This window comes from Lissotriton helveticus, chromosome 2_1, assembly GCF_964261635.1.
Source record: "Lissotriton helveticus chromosome 2_1, aLisHel1.1, whole genome shotgun sequence".
NCBI classification, from domain to species: Eukaryota; Metazoa; Chordata; class Amphibia; order Caudata; family Salamandridae; genus Lissotriton; species Lissotriton helveticus.
In genome coordinates this window covers 1,334,388,685-1,334,404,451 of record NC_136059.1, presented here as the reverse complement: position 1 = coordinate 1,334,404,451, position 15,767 = coordinate 1,334,388,685, and the positions used below count along the sequence as shown (strand labels likewise).

Genomic DNA, 15,767 nt, shown 5'->3' with positions numbered 1-15,767 from the left:
TCTCGATGACTTTGGCCGGGAAAGGGAGGAGGGATATGGGTCGGTAGTTTTTCAGATCTGAGGGGTCTGCTGTGGGTTTTTTCAGAAGGGCGCTGAGTTCGGCGTGTTTCCAGATTTCTGGAAAGGTGGCAGAGTTGAAAGAGCAGTTGATGACATCGCGGAGTTGGGGAGCGATGATGGAGTCAGCTTTGTTGAAGATGTAGTGGGGACAGGGGTCAGAAGGCGAGCCAGAGTGTATTGAGTTCATGAGGCGAATGGTGTCTTCAATGGTGATTGGGTTCCAGGAGCTGAGGTTGTTAGTTGGGGGGGTGGGATCTGAAGGGGGTGGGGCGGGTTGGTCACTGGGAGTATTCTTGAAGCTGTTGTGGATGTCGGCAATTTTGTTGTAGAAGAAGGAGGATAGTGCATCGCAGAGGTCTTGGGAGTTAGTGATATCGTTGGATGCTGCGGAAGGGCTGGTGAATTCTTTGACGATATTGAAGAGTTCCTTGCTGTTATGAGAATTGTTGTCGAGACGGTCCTTGAATGCTGATTTCTTGGCGGATCGAATCAGTTGGTGGTGTTTGCGGGTGGCTGTCTTGAGGGAGGCCATGTTGTCTGGGGTTGGTTCTTTTCTCCAATTCTTCTCCAGGGTGCGGCATGTCTTTTTGGATTTTTTAAGGTCATCATTGAACCAGGGAGCCTTTTTGCTGGATGATTTCAACTGGTGTTTTTTCAGGGGTGCTAGTTCGTCCGCACTGTGGGTAATCCATTGCCTGAGGTTGGTGGCCGCTTGGTCTGGGTCCATTGCTAGGGTGGGAGGGTTTTGGTTGAGTGATGTGAGGAGTTGGTCGGTGGTGATTTTATTCCATTTTCTCCTGGGAATGGGTTGTGGACGGTTGTGGGGTAGGGTGGTTTTGTAGCTGAAGTGAACACAGGTGTGATCCGTCCAGTGGAGAGCTGTAGTGCGATCGAAGGAGATGTGCTTGCTGGAGGTGAAGATAGGGTCGAGCGTGTGTCCGGCTGTGTGAGTGGGGGTGTCAACAAGTTGTTTGAGTCCGAGATTGGACAGGTTGTCCAGAAGGGTGGTGGTGTTTTTGTCGAGTATGTTTTCAAGGTGATAGTTGAGGTCTCCTAGAAGAATGTAGTTCTCGGAGGCGAGGGCGTGCGGGCTGACGAAGTCTGTGATGTCGTCGCTGAATTGAGATCGGGTGCCTGGAGGCCTGTAAATGAGGGTGCCTCTAAGGGTGGTCCTGGGGTCGGTGTGGATCTGAAAGTGGAGATGTTCGGCGGTTGCAAGATTGTCGTCAGAGCTGGTTGTGATTTTGATGGTGTTTCTATGGACGATGGCGATGCCTCCTCCAGTTTTTTTAATAGTGCGGTCTTTTCGAATGATCTTGTAAGTGTCCGGTATGGCTATGGCGATGTCGGGGGCAGAAGATGCGTTCATCCATGTTTCAGTAAGGAAGGCGATGTCAGGTGACGCAGTGTCGATTAGGTCCCAGAGTTCTGTTGCATGTCTGTGGACCGAGTGGGTGTTCAGTAGGATGCATTTCAGGCTGTTGAGTTCCGAGCTGTGTGTGGAGGAAGTGGGTTTGGTGAGGGTCCTGAAGCAGTTGAACTTGCAGGAGAGGCAGGCGAATGGGCCGTGGGTATGTCCTGGGGAAGCTTTGCAGCATAGTGGGGTGCGTCCGGGGTTGAGGGCGAGGAGAGTTGCGGCATCATATGTGACTCTAGAGGGTTGGGAGCGGCGGGGACCAGGGGGTCTGGCGTTGGGCGCGGTCCAGGCGCGGACGGGCGTAGACGGGCTTACCTTTGGCGCACCTTCGGCGCGGCCGCAGCGCGTGGACGCTGCGCGTTGAGGCATCTGTATAACATGGAAAGTGGGGGGGGGCGGAGCGTGGGAGGGGCAGCTGGGAGGCGGGATCTGGGAGGAGCCACGGGCTGCCGAGGGTAAACAGAGCTACAATGGAGCCCGGACCCTGAATCGAAACTGGGTCACAGCCGGAGTGGGCAACACGCCTCTAAACACTGTAAAATGCACCCTACACAATCGTCTCTCTCCTGACCAACTAGCAGCAGTGCGCAGCAGGTGATCAACACAGTGCAGGCAGGCAGACACCACCAAGCGCCGAGCACAATATTCAGTAAAATAATCAATTAAATTGCAGAAAAACGATACCGAGCGCTGAGTGCGCTTAAACAGCAGGCAGGCAGGCAGGATCAAATACAGGCAGCAGTGAGTGCAGCGTCTGGGGGAGGCAGAGGGCGAGGGGAGCAACCGCACAGGAGAGTGTCCACTCGGTCACAAATGGTGGGGGGCCGTGACGCGTTAGCTGTGCTTGTGGGTGGGAGGGGCAGCTGGGAGGCGGGATCTGGGAGGAGCCACGGGCTGCCGAGGGTAAACAGAGCTACAATGGAGCCCGGACCCTAAATCGAAACTGGGTCACAGCCGGAGTGGGCAACACGCCTCTAAACACTGTAAAATGCACCCTACACAATCGTCTCTCTCCTGACCAACTAGCAGCAGTGCGCAGCAGGTGATCAACACAGTGCAGGCAGGCAGACACCACCAAGCGCCGAGCACAATATTCAGTAAAATAATCAATTAAATTGCAGAAAAACGATACCGAGCGCTGAGTGCGCTTAAACAGCAGGCAGGCAAGCAGGATCAAATACAGGCAGCAGTGAGTGCAGCGTCTGGGGGAGGCAGAGGGCGAGGGGAGCAACCGCACAGGAGAGTGTCCACTCGGTCACAAATGGTGGGGGGCCGTGACGCGTTAGCTGTGCTTGTGGGTGGGAGGGGCAGCTGGGAGGCGGGATCTGGGAGGAGCCACGGGCTGCCGAGGGTAAACAGAGCTACAATGGAGCCCGGACCTTGAATCGAAACTGGGTCACAGCCGGAGTGGGCAACACGCCTCTAAACACTGTAAAATGCACCCTACACAATCGTCTCTCTCCTGACCAACTAGCAGCAGTGCGCAGCAACCTTGTTCAATTTATATGTCACCCCCTTGGCAAAACTGATAAAATCCCATGGCCTGAGATTAGTGTCTTATGCAGACGACACACAAATCATAGTGTCTGTCTCCGATTCCATCGAAGCAACCGCAGGCCGTTTCAGGAATTGCCTTCTCAGTGTTAAAAACTGGATGAGCCAAAACTTTCTCAAATTAAATACTGAGAAGACTGAAATCATAGAATTCGGTCAAAAGCCCTCGATATGGAGTCAGCTATGTTGGCCCCCGGAAGCCGGCTGTTGTCCTATCCCAGCCGAGAAGGTCAGAAACCTCGGATTCTTACTGGACAAAAACCTCTCCTGCACAGCGCAGGTGAACCAAGTCACTTCAGCTTGTTTTCATATGATGAAGGTACTTAGAAAGATCTTGCCCTTTATTCCACCCACCTTAAAAAAGACTGTCATTGCTGCCCTAGTAATGTCTCGGGTTGATTATTGCAACTCTCTCTATCTCGGTACGGGAGAGAAGCAATTGATCAAGCTGCAGGCTATCCAGAACGCGGCCGCCAGGGTTCTTCTGAACCTGCCAAAGTGTCACCCCACCTCCCGGGCCATTCGAGAGCTGCACTGGCTGCCAATTAAGCGCAGAGTCCAGTTTAAAGCCCTCAGCTTGGCCCACAAAGCCGTTCACGGAAAAGGATCAGACGATCTGGCCAAACTTCTCCCGCGCTATATGCCTAACCGAACTCTAAGATCGGCTAATCAAGACCTGGTCTGCGTGCCTAGAATCCGGAAAGTGCGTTGGGGTGGAAAATCATTTTCTAATCAGGCTTCCAAACTCTGGAACTCATTGCCTGTCGAACTTCGCTCACAAGCCTCCAAACTGCGATTCAGAAAATCCCTGAAAACATGGCTGTTCTCCCTGCCCTGATCTGTCTCACATCACCTTCTATCCTACAGCGCCAAGACGCCGCGGCATTCGAGCGCTTAATAAAAACTTCAGTCAGTCAGTCAGTCCCTAGGGTAGAGGTAAACACTCCACACAGACGCACAGCGGCCGCCATTTCCTGCACTGGATGGCTCAAACACCCCGCCCCCCGGCGCAGGTTAGGACTTCATCCGATTAGTTTGCTCGCATCTTCTGGGAGGGTGTAGATGTTAGGGTTTGAGGTAACAGGGGCTGTGCTGATATAGCTATGCTCACAGGAAGGCTTTACATTGTATTATGTAATGCCTAGTAAGCAGCTACGTATTAGTGCATAATTTGGTTGCACATTTTTTTGGCTCCTTTTGTGTACATTATAATATCATAGGCGACCCCGTATTCTTTCATGTTTATGATCTTAGTTTCGCTTATGAGGTAAGCGCTCCAAAGCTTCCGGTGGCGCTGTACTGATCTGTATTTCGTATGCACTTGTAAGCCCAGCTTGACCTAGTGATCGCGGGGCCCAGCAATTACTTACAGCTTTCACTCTTCTGCTGTCAACATGTTCTTGGCGATAAGGGTCTCGCAGGGGGTAGTACTGTTTGTGGAAATACTTCATGGTGAGATTTCAAGTACTTGGGAGCAGCTCAAAGAAGCATAAATGTGCTCCTGACGTCACCATGCGTTCTTTACCTGCACAGCACCAACATGTCCTTTTAAAACCCTGGTGCAGCCTCTGTTCGTTGTCAAGTGACACATGGGCAGATGTGTGTGTGTCTGCGCTTTGTTGAAAGGATACCAGGCCCTCATTCATTCACGCCTACAGACTGCGCCGAATTACTTACAAATGTTTCGTTCTGACTTTGAATTTTCACTTATTTCACTATTTATAATATATATATATATATATATATATATATATATATATATATATATATATATAACGCTCAAAATCCTCTTACTTCAAAAAGGACAACAGCACTCCGGGGGTGGCGAATTCCGAAGCGGTCTTTTTAATTTTAATGAAGAGCAAACAAACGCGTTTCGGCGTAAGCCTTCGTCAGTGTCAATGACACTTGACACATGACCCAACTTAAAGCTCCGTAGTGGGAGTAAACATAGACAAGGAACTTTCCCAAATGTCGATTATCGACTCCATCTTGTAGAAGATAAGGTCAAGTACACATTATATGTATATGCACACCGTGCAAGACAATAGTACCGTGAATCGGTACAAATACAAGAAAAGTATGGGCATAAATAGATATATTTACAAAGTGTAACAAATTCAAGCCGTGGATCGGCATGGGTCCCTTAACAGTCAATCTACCCCACTAGAAGCCATATAAGAGTCAGCGAGACATTGTATAAAAGCTAGTACATAAAAATACAGAAAAATGGTCATCAAATTGCATATATATTCCATACATCATAAACTCCAAGAAGCAAACGAAAGGTAGCAATCTTATATCATATCATACCCTACAGGAGGGTTAATCAGTGGACCAACGCAACAGTCCCACCCATGAGAATGGAGGAAAAAGAAATGGAAATAATAATAACCAAATATATACATACTAATGATGAAAACAAAATGTGTGTGATAATTGCAAAAAATCATCATCAAACATCCAATAAGACCCCGCCATGAGTTCACTATGCAGACTAATCCTATACAATAAACAGCCGTACCCCAGTATCACCTGTTGTAATTCATTTCCTAGGTGGACGGTCCTTTCCTCCCCGCTGTTCAGACCCCCAGGATGTTTAGTGGCTAAATCGATGATGTATCTCGATTCCAGCCGTCTGAGTCATCTTAACCTGTCACCACCTCTAGCATTGCTAGGTATAGAGTCCAACCCAAAATATTGATATATATATATATTTCTGCTAAGTAGGTTCAGAGATAGGCAAACGCACTGAAGAGCATGTGCTGCCGGTAGCAGCAGCACTGATTTCCAGTTAAGCTCGATAAACTTCTCGTTTGATTTACGATATTCGACTAGGTATACATCTATCTCTCTCGTTGTAATATACCTTCAAGGGGGTGGGGGTTGCATCTTTGCCTCACTATTCTGGGAAACATTCTGCAGTTTATCACCAAGCCACTGTGTATTTCATATTCATTTAAAATCAGTTACATTTGGGGTGTTGCAATATGTATTAACAAGCCATCAAGAGAAGGGAATTTGCTATCATGGCCTTACCAAGGCTGTTCAGTGTCAGTCAGTTTTAGGTCTGCCCTCATCGTCAGATGTCAACTTCAGCTCACTTGTGAATGTTTAATTTCCACACAGTTGCTTTGTACACTCTACTTACACTCTGACCAATACCAAGATGGAATTACATAGGATCATTTGACATCAGATACCAACTGCATGGTCGATTAGAAGCCAGGTTTTTCAAAATGAACTTTCTAAATAACTTGTGAATAAGTTGGACTAATCTGAGATGTCCTCTGTGGAAAATTCTAAGAGGTGCAAGAACATAAACCAACTGGGTTCCAAGCTCTATTTTCCACACAGTGCAATAAATTGTTTTTGTTTATATCTCAATGCAGTCGCCAGAGGTATGTTCTTGGAGACACCGCAATGCAGATGATGGCCCAATCCAAGGTGTTCTTGAATGGCATGGGCGGACTTGGAGTAGAGATTGGTATGTTTTAACAAGCCTCTTTCGTCAGTTTTTGGTTGAGGGCTGTTTGTGTATGCAGGCATTTTCTTTGTAACTATTTCAGTAATGTATTTAAAAGTCTGTTTCAAATGACTAGGTCTCGTTAGGGTCCAGTTTTAAATGCTGGAAAGTTTCTTTGAGTGCTTGAATAAGGAATAATTGATTCATTTACCTGCATACTTGCACTAATTTGCATTACTCCCTCCCTCCCCCCATCCTACCACTACAAAATAAAAAAAATTCAGAACATCACATTCTTGCTTCCTTTCTCAGTTGTTGAATAAAACTAATCTCTATCACAATTAAGTCATGTGTCTACATCACCTAAGAGGGGATTTATTAGACTTTGGGATTGTTTATGAATTTAGTTAAAGGAGCAAATAGGATCCGTGTTGTTCATAATTATCAAAACATTATTCGCCATTAAAGAAGCTATTTATTCTTGAATTTCTTTTGAACATGGTCATTCAATGCAAAAATATTGTCTGGTCTGTAAAATTGTTTGTTACTAAAGGGAGAACAAATTCAAATATTTAAAATGTATTTTCATTTTTTTTTTAAATAAGCTTTGGTTGTCAGTTTAATTTTCTACAGGTTGGTCAACTAATATATATATATATATATATATATATTTTTATTTCTTTATATTGATTTTCAATAATACCACATACAACAAAATTGAGTCATGTCATTATACATCGTACATTGATTGGCGGTGTTACACTAAGCAGATATACACATAAGAACAAATCGTATAAAATGCAAGTACAAAGCTTATACCGGGTTATCCGGGGAAGGGGCAGGCATCTGGAATATAGTGTCACTGTGCTTCAGTAAATACGCCGTGAGAGGTGCCCAAAAATCTTTCGGACGAGACCTGGCAAGCAATTCCTCCTCATAAGTCTTTAAGGTGTCTCTGTGTCTCTGCAGTACACTAGATCTGCTATCCATTTCTGAGTCATTGGGCGGAGCTTACTGTCCCAGTGCATAGACACCCTACGCTCTGCCACCAGTAATGCTATCACCAGTAGTTTCTTCTTGGCGGACGGTATCTTGTGGAGAAGGACCCAGCATGCACACCTGCACAGAGCACTCAATTTCACACTGTGTAGCCCGCACAGGATCTTTGCTACTTCTACCCAATAGTCTCTAATTTTCGCACAGCTCCACGTTAAGTGTACAAAGTCCGCTTCCTGCGTCCCCCACCTACGGCAGGCAGAGCCCACCGCAGACCCTGTCGCCGCGGCTTCAGGGGTGTGTGATATGCCTGATGAAGGTATTTAAGTGGATAATGCGTTGGTGTCAGCATGTCTGTGAGGCTGCAGCAATCCGTCCAGTCCTCCTGGGCAAGAGGTGTATCTAGTGACAGGTTCCACATTTCGAGGGCTCTGGTGGTGGGTTGGGCATGCTCTATTTGGATTGTGTGATAAAGTCGGCCCACCAAATGCTTCCTGGTAGGTTCTGTTATTATCATCTGTAGTGGGGCCAAGGCTGGGAGCTCTGCTGGGAAGTTAGGGTATAGAGCTTTGATGACCGGCCTCAGTCTATGATAAATGAATCTAAACAGCAGTGTTTGATTGGTGATATGGTGTAGTGGGGATGCTTCCACAAATTGCCCCTCGCTCATTGTGCTTATGCCTGCATCATGTAACATGGTAATACTACCAGCATCCTGTGTCGCTGACAGCGCTGGGTGATTAGCAAGCGGCATGGCAGGGGCGTATAATGGCATTTTACTAGTCATGCCTCCTAGTTGTCGCCATGCTTCAGCGGTGGTCTGTATGGGGTTTATTTCGGAGCGGGGGACTTCCTTTCGCTTGTGGGGCAAAATGTGGTGTAATGGTATGGGGTGAGCATCCCCTTCCTCCACAGCAAGATGAGGCAGATATTGCACCGGGTGGGACCAATAGTGGGCATAGTGTGCCTGCGCACACAGATAATAGAGTTTAAAGTTCGGTGCGGCTAACCCACCCTGATTGTAGGGGAGTGACAGCGTGTCCCAGCTGATCCTCACCTGCTTCCCCGCCCATACCATATTGTTAATATGCGTTTGTAGTGTTTTGAAAAGGTGTTGAGGTTGGGTAATCGGAATATTGGTGAATAGATTAAAAAAATGTGGGTAGTGTGACCATTTTTATAATTGCTATCCTATCTGCCAATGTTAAGGGGAGTTTGGCCCATTTTTCCACCTGCTCCTCAAGTTTATCAATTGCCCTCCTATAGTTCATGCTGATGACCTCTGCCGGCTCCCTGTGGATCCAGATTCCCAGGTATTTTACCAGATCGGTCTGCCACTCTGAATGATATTCCAAGGAGCAGGCCTGGGTACACTCAGTGAGGGGGACAATTGTGGATTTGTTCCAGTTGATCTGGAGCCCTGAAAACCCCCCAAATTGGATATACTCTCTCAAGAGTCTCGACAAGTTATGTTTCGGTTCTGTCACATAGAGCACCATGTTGTCCACGTAGAGAGATATCCCTATTTGGCGTTGGTGGAACCTGAGTTCTGCGTCCACATACTTTTGTTGAATTTTACAGGCCAGGGGTTCTAATGCTATAGTGAAGAGCAGTGGGGAGAGCAGGCAGCCCTGCCTTGTTCCACGTCTACTCCGCACCAGTTCTGATACCTGCCCATTCACTTTAATTCTGGCCACTGGGTCTGTGTAGAGGAGTTTTATCCAATTCAGGAACATACCCAGCATACCCATCCTCCCCATTATGGCAAAGAGACAGCCCCACTCCACCAAATCATAGGCTTTGGCCGCGTCTAATAGGACGGCCGCTGCATCCAACTCGGGATTAAGACATGTAGGATGCGAATATGGTGCAAATGGTATGGGAGGTCGAGTGGTCTGGGATGAATCCCGATTGATCCAGGAGTACAATTGAAGACATTAGTGGTGTCAGTGTGGGGCCATCACCTTGGCCAGTATTTTGGCGTTGGTATTGAAAAGAGACAGTGGGCGGTATGAGTCCCATCTGTCTGGTGTTTTGTCAGGCGTAAGGAGCTTGATGATTAGCGCTTCTCTAAGTGTGGGAGGGAGAATCTGCTTCTCATATGCATCATCGTACATGACCAAGAGGTGCGGGCTGATCAGATCGCTATATGCTTTGTAGAACTTGTTTGTGAGTCCGTCAGGGCCTGGCGCTTTGCCATTCGGCAGCAATCTGATCGCCTCTTGAACCTCCGGGACTGTCATTGGTTGAGTTAAATTTTCTCTCTGGCCTTCAGACAACAATGCCAGGGCTACAACCGCTAGGTACGCCGTCAATTCTGCTATGTCTGTGTCCCCTGTCGATGTATACATGCTACTATATGCTGCAGCAAAAGTGGAGGAGATACCTGCGTTATCGAAATGGGCCATCCGCTAACATCAGTTATTTGCATTACTGTGTGTTGTGTGCTTCTCATTTGTATTTTCTGGGCTAGGGTATGTCCTGAACGGCCACCCTCACCATAGACCCTAGCAGTGTTCCTCCTTGTCAAGTGTTTAAGTTCATCTTCTGCAAATTCGTTGTATAGCGTGAGTTGTTCCTTGATGTGCCCTAGGACATCCGCGTGATGCATGGTCTCATAGTCTGCCTCTAACATTTTGATGGTCGCCTCTATGCTCTGTAGTTTGGAGCGTATGTCCTTCAGTATTCCTGAACTGGTGCTGATGCATTTCCCCAGGATAGTGGCTTTGAATGCTTCCCATAATATTCCCGGGTCCTCGATCGACCCCACATTGATCTGAAAGTATTCCTCCACTGCCTCCCGTATAGTGTCACTGGAAACCGGTTTCAGCAGGGACTTAGCATTAAAACACCATATGAATTGAGGTGGTGTGTATGTGGGTATGTCCACTACCAGTAACACAGGTTTGTGGTTGGAGAACGTCCGTGGGAGGTGTCTGACGTCCGTCACCCATCCATTGGCGCGTGTTCTGACCAGCCAATAGTCCAACCTGAACCAGCTGGCGTGTACGGTAAATGCATATGTGCCCTCTCTTGTGTCTGGGTGGCGGAGTCGCCATGCGTCCACCAGGTCAAACTCTTCCATGCATGCCCATACCTCCTTTGCAGCCTGTTTCTGGTGCTCTGTCGTGTTCAGTGACCTGTCTTGCTTCGCGTTTAGTGTAATATTTAGGTCGCCCCCCCATATAAGATCTGTGTCGGACAGATCCCTTAGACTATTGCGACTGGCGGTATAGAAGTCAGTGTCATCAATGTTAGGCCATAGGTGTTGATCAGGCCAATGCGAGCTTCCCGTAGTGTGCCTGTGAGTATGACATATCGGCCTTGGTCATCCGGTATTACCTGATCTAGTTGGAATTGTATTCCTTTTTTGACCAGGATGATGACACCATGGGAGTAAGTCGAGTAAGAAGACGCTACTGCTAGTTCCTCCCAGTTTCTGCCCAAGGCCTTGTCAGTGTGGGTAGTGAGGTGTATTTCTTGAAGCATAGCTACCTCTGCTTGATGTCTGTTGAGATAGCTAGCTCTTGACGTACCTTCCTGGGATTATTAAACCGCCGGACATTCCATGTTAGGCATCTTAGGAATCTACTTCTAGTTTGTTCCGGCATCCTACTTGTGCCGTGAATATGTGGACAGTGTTAGAACAACCGCTCTCACAATACTGTTGCTGTACGACTTCTAAGCATAAAATGAAAAACATAAACATACAAAACTAACAGTCCCCCCTCCTCCAACTCCCGCATCCCAACTATGCTGGAGAATGTCTCCTGTACTTGATGAATCAATGTACCCCAAACCATGTCTAATACATTCTCTGTACTATGAACAACTGAGTATACAACAGATTGGGACTTACCCATGGACGGGGTGCGCCAGAGTCCCATCTTACTCCCCTGTTGGTTAGGGGGTGGGCTGTGAGCCCTGTGTAGCAAACTGTACCAGCCAGTGCTGTATGCAGGTAGGTAGTACAGCTGAGACGTGATGGTGTGGGTGTTTCAGTTCTTTTGACGGTGGAGTCGTACTGGGGGTCTTGGCCTCGCATGGCAGTAAGGCAGAAGGTGGTATCAATCTTCATCGCTAGAGTGGTGACTTTGCAGATCGCCTTTCAATAGAAGTTAGTATAGGCCATGGCCGCCTTCGGAGTGGCGAATATCTTGTCTTTGCCTTTGTGCATTATTTTGAGGCGGGCCGGGTAGAGCATAGCATATTTGATGTAGGCCTTCTGCTGTCGGTTCTTGACTTGTTGATACTCGCGTCTGGCCGTCTGCACCGCCATGGTGAAATCGGGGAAAAATTGCAGCTTGTTTCCTTGGTGGATGATGGTACCCATTTCCCTTGCTAACCTTAAGACTGTATCGCGGTTCCTGTAGTTTAAGAGTCTGGCCACAATCAGACGTGGCTGTGACCCCGGCGGCGGTCGAGGCGTAAGGGTGCGGTGCGCCTGTTCGATTATTACCATGAGAGATAGTTCTTCCGCCCCAAAAATAACTTTCAGTAGTGATTTGACATATTGCTCCATCCGCCTCGTATTTGTAGACGTTGTTGCGCCTGGAGCACTCCTCTAACTCCTCGTTCTTAGCCTGTATTACGGCCATCACCTTTTTCATGTTGAGGGTTTTTGTTTGTAGTTCTTGCGCGGCTTCCTCCGTCGTTGAAAAGCGGGCTTCCATGTCTGTGATCCAGTTCGCCTGTTGGTCCAATTTGGTGGCCATGCGATCTATGCTGAAATTTAGGTGATCAATTTTGCCATCGATGGTCAACAGACTTTGTTGCACTGCCACTAGCGTGGCTGCGAGTGTGTCCAGACTAGTGCCTTGTTCGTCCATGCTGGACGCGGTGTCGCCAGTAGCACGGGTGACTTTTTTCGATTCAAAGGTTAGCTTAGGTTGAATTTTGTCTGTTTTCCCCATCTGAACAAGCTGCTGGTATCTACTGCGTGAGAGGCAGCGCCCGTGGGGATCAAATGTGCTTCTGGGAGTCTGGTCCACCCGATGTTATCAGGCTCCCTTGTGATTATGTGGCTCCCACAGCGATGTTATTCTGCAGCCGACGGTTGAGCCGATTCTTCGTACCCCTATGCTGCTGTGTTCCTGCAGCTCCTGAGTTGTGGCCAGCTACTGTGTGTCCCTCACTTACTTTCTGCCCTGCGCTGGGAGCATGTGAACCTCAACGCTTATGGCGTGCAGGGTGGCACGCTTGGTTTTCTCCCTCCTCTGCCTCCTCTGGTAACGAGTGGTGTAGGACGTTGGTGCAACTTGCGAAGGTATCCACCTTGAGGGGAGGACCTGTTCAATTGATCTGACCACCCTGAACTGGTGGCTCACTGTAACCAAGCCCAGTTGACCCCTCCACCGCAGTTCACACTCCGCGATGTGCGGGCTGGTTTCGCTGGCTGGTGTGCCGCTGTTGGCAGTGTATAGTTCTTTCAATTGCCCTGCTATCAACAGTGTCTTGGACCCCAGACGATGCCTCCGGCGCTGTTGTGTGCAGCTTGGGGCTGTTAGGCAACTCTGCTACCACCTATAACAATGGGTGGGTGGCGTACTGCAAACCCAGTCTTTAGGCCCTCTCGGGTCTAGGCCCATCAGCTTACATGAGCCCTGCTTTTGCCTGTGCCTTCACGCTCTGAAGGGGGTGGCCCCCAGCGTTCCAGATCACAACACGGGGTGTCGAAGCCACCGCACCTGTGATTGTGCGCTTGTTAGAGCTCAGACTCTGTCGTGCGGCACTTATCGCGCTGTGCCCCACACAGCTTAAGGCTAATTCGGTTGTGCACACAATGAAGTTATAGACTTGAGTCAGTGCTATATCTATTGTTCCTGTACCCAGCCGGGTCAGGGAATTTTTATTCAATATGATCAAAAATAATTAAGTAACCACACAGAGGGTCAAATTCAAGCATTTGATAGGGTACAAGCCTGTACCTATCCAAGAGTAAACTAACATACAGTTTAGAGAAAGGTAGAAGTAGAAAAAAACACACAATATCAGGCAAGAAAACGTAGGAGCCACATGTCCCTTGCAATTAGTTAACTAATGCGCAAGCTTAGACAAACAGTCACTGCAATCACGATAAACTCAATGGATATATTGCAAAACTGTTTAAAATGTCGACGACGTTTCGATCCCCTGGCTCCTAATGAACCGGGATCATCATCAGGACTTTGTGATTAGTTGCCTGTTTTAATTTGAAGCGCCTGTGGGAATAAAGATAGAAGAAAAGACATAACAGAATTCTCAAATTACAGAGATTATTAAAAACCTCCTCCATATGTCAAGCCAGATTCAAAGGTGTAGCACATGCTTGTCTCTTATTCTGTATATCGCAACACTTCTTCACCCGGCCATGCGTACATTGGTTGACCATAATGGCAAGAAACCCGTCATTGTGCTGGCTGTTGAAAACTAGGCTCCGGGGTGCACGGGCAATTTCGAAGTGCGTTGTGCTAGGTGCCACACGGTGAGATATTGTTGCTAGAACACGTCGCAGTGACTTCAATCCATGCGTCATTTGTGACCATGTGCGCGAATGCATCTATGTGACCCGAAGGGTCTCGCAGTCAATACTATTATTGGTCTGGGATTCACTGGTGCAGATCGAGTGAGTCAAAACATAGTAAAATATAACTAATAAATATAAATGATAACACCAGATCCTTTTGGCTTATTGAATCCTTAAATTGCAGGTTCAAAAGTAAATCTGATTGCTGTACAAGATTGGATAGACTATAGTATACGTCTTTACAAAGAGCATATGTCTCCAGAGTTTAGTTCCCTGTCCTGCTTCCAGATTACTCCCCAGAATCACTATCAAATATTTGGCTATATACGGAAAGTGAGGTTGTCTCCCGTCATGGGTCCAGAATAGACTCTGATTGCTGTTGATCCAGCGGGACACCAACCTGCGGACAATGGTCACTAAATACTCATTCGGGCCCATGAACCACACACACACACAATCTGGTCGATGAAACCCCACTGGGGATCAATTTTTGGGCTAAATCTATATGTCCGTTTACCTCTCGGTCATAAGCCTATTAATACTAAGCCCTTTTTCTTTACAAATGGATCTATATTCGTTGATTTTGTTTGGTAATGATGACATTTATGCGTTTACCTGTTCTGTTCATTAATAACCACAGACTCGTATAAGGTTTAAAGGTTTTATCAGAATTTACTTTTAGTAAATCAAAGACCAATTACAGTGTTAACGCCATTATTTGTGAAGAGGTAAGATTTGATGTAACTAAATTAACTATACATTTTCAATGACAAGTACCTAAGAAAGGGAGGATAGAGCGAATAGGCACATTGACACAATACACTTTACCTAGGATGGTGCAAGATCGGTCCCCTCTGGCCAAGAGTTATGGACCCCTTAGTAAATTCAGGTGATAGGTTCATGACAGGAATAGGACAGGACAGGTAGCCTCTTCTGGATTCGACGCCTGCGACTCACCCCTCTCTTATGCTAATTTCCTCCTTGATTCTTCTAGGATCTCCTTTCTAATTCTATTACCTTCTCGATTCTTCCGCGATCTTGTTTGTAATTCTGATTGTTTGAAAATTCTAAGTCTGCTTCTTTAGGTATTTTCGATCAGCAATCGGACAGCATCTCTATCTCTCAGCATTCTGGCAGCGATTGAGCTAACTAATCTAACTTCTCCAATTATACCTTTTTAATGGCATGTTCCACCCCTAAATGTTTCAACCTTATGAAACTCCTAATTCTGATTGGACAAGCCGAAGTAATGATCATCACACCTGCTAAGTTTAATACTTTTTCTTAAGACCTTTGTCTTATATTCTCGCCCATTAGTTTGTTTCTCCCAAGCTTTATTTCCCAACCATGTTCATAATGAATTATCAACAATGTATACAGTTTGTACAGTTGTCCATTGAGTCTTCAGGATGTTCAGCTGGTTCCTAGGACATGTATAAATGGTGTCCTTGATCGGGTTCCAAGACTTGAGCTCATGACTCCGGAGTGTTCTCTACCGCACATGCGGATGGGTGTCACATGAGTGTCAGCCTTAGCTCTCTTTTAAGGTCCAAATACGAATGAATAGAGAAGTCAAAAAGACAAGGGGCCAGATGTAGGTAATTCTAATTTACCGATTCATAAATACCGAATTTTACCGATTCGGTATTTATGAATCGATAAATTAGAAGGTGGGAGATGCAGGAAAATTTTCTTTTACAATTACCGAATCGGTAACATTCGGTATTTACCGATTCGGTAAATACCGAATCGGTATTGCCCATTGATTC

The 15,767-nt window shown here is 46.9% G+C and overlaps 1 protein-coding gene across 4 annotated transcripts in view; it reads left to right on the top strand.

Moving 5' to 3' along the window:
* Positions 1-15,767, top strand: part of UBA6 (ubiquitin like modifier activating enzyme 6) — a 1,111,768-nt gene that overhangs the window by 171,134 nt on the left and 924,867 nt on the right. For all 4 annotated transcript variants that reach the window (XM_078676253.1, XM_078676254.1, XM_078676252.1 and 1 more), the window contains exon 3: positions 6,424-6,518. In XM_078676253.1, the coding sequence (XP_078532379.1) occupies positions 6,424-6,518 (95 nt within the window). The remainder of the gene's footprint in view (positions 1-6,423; positions 6,519-15,767) is intronic.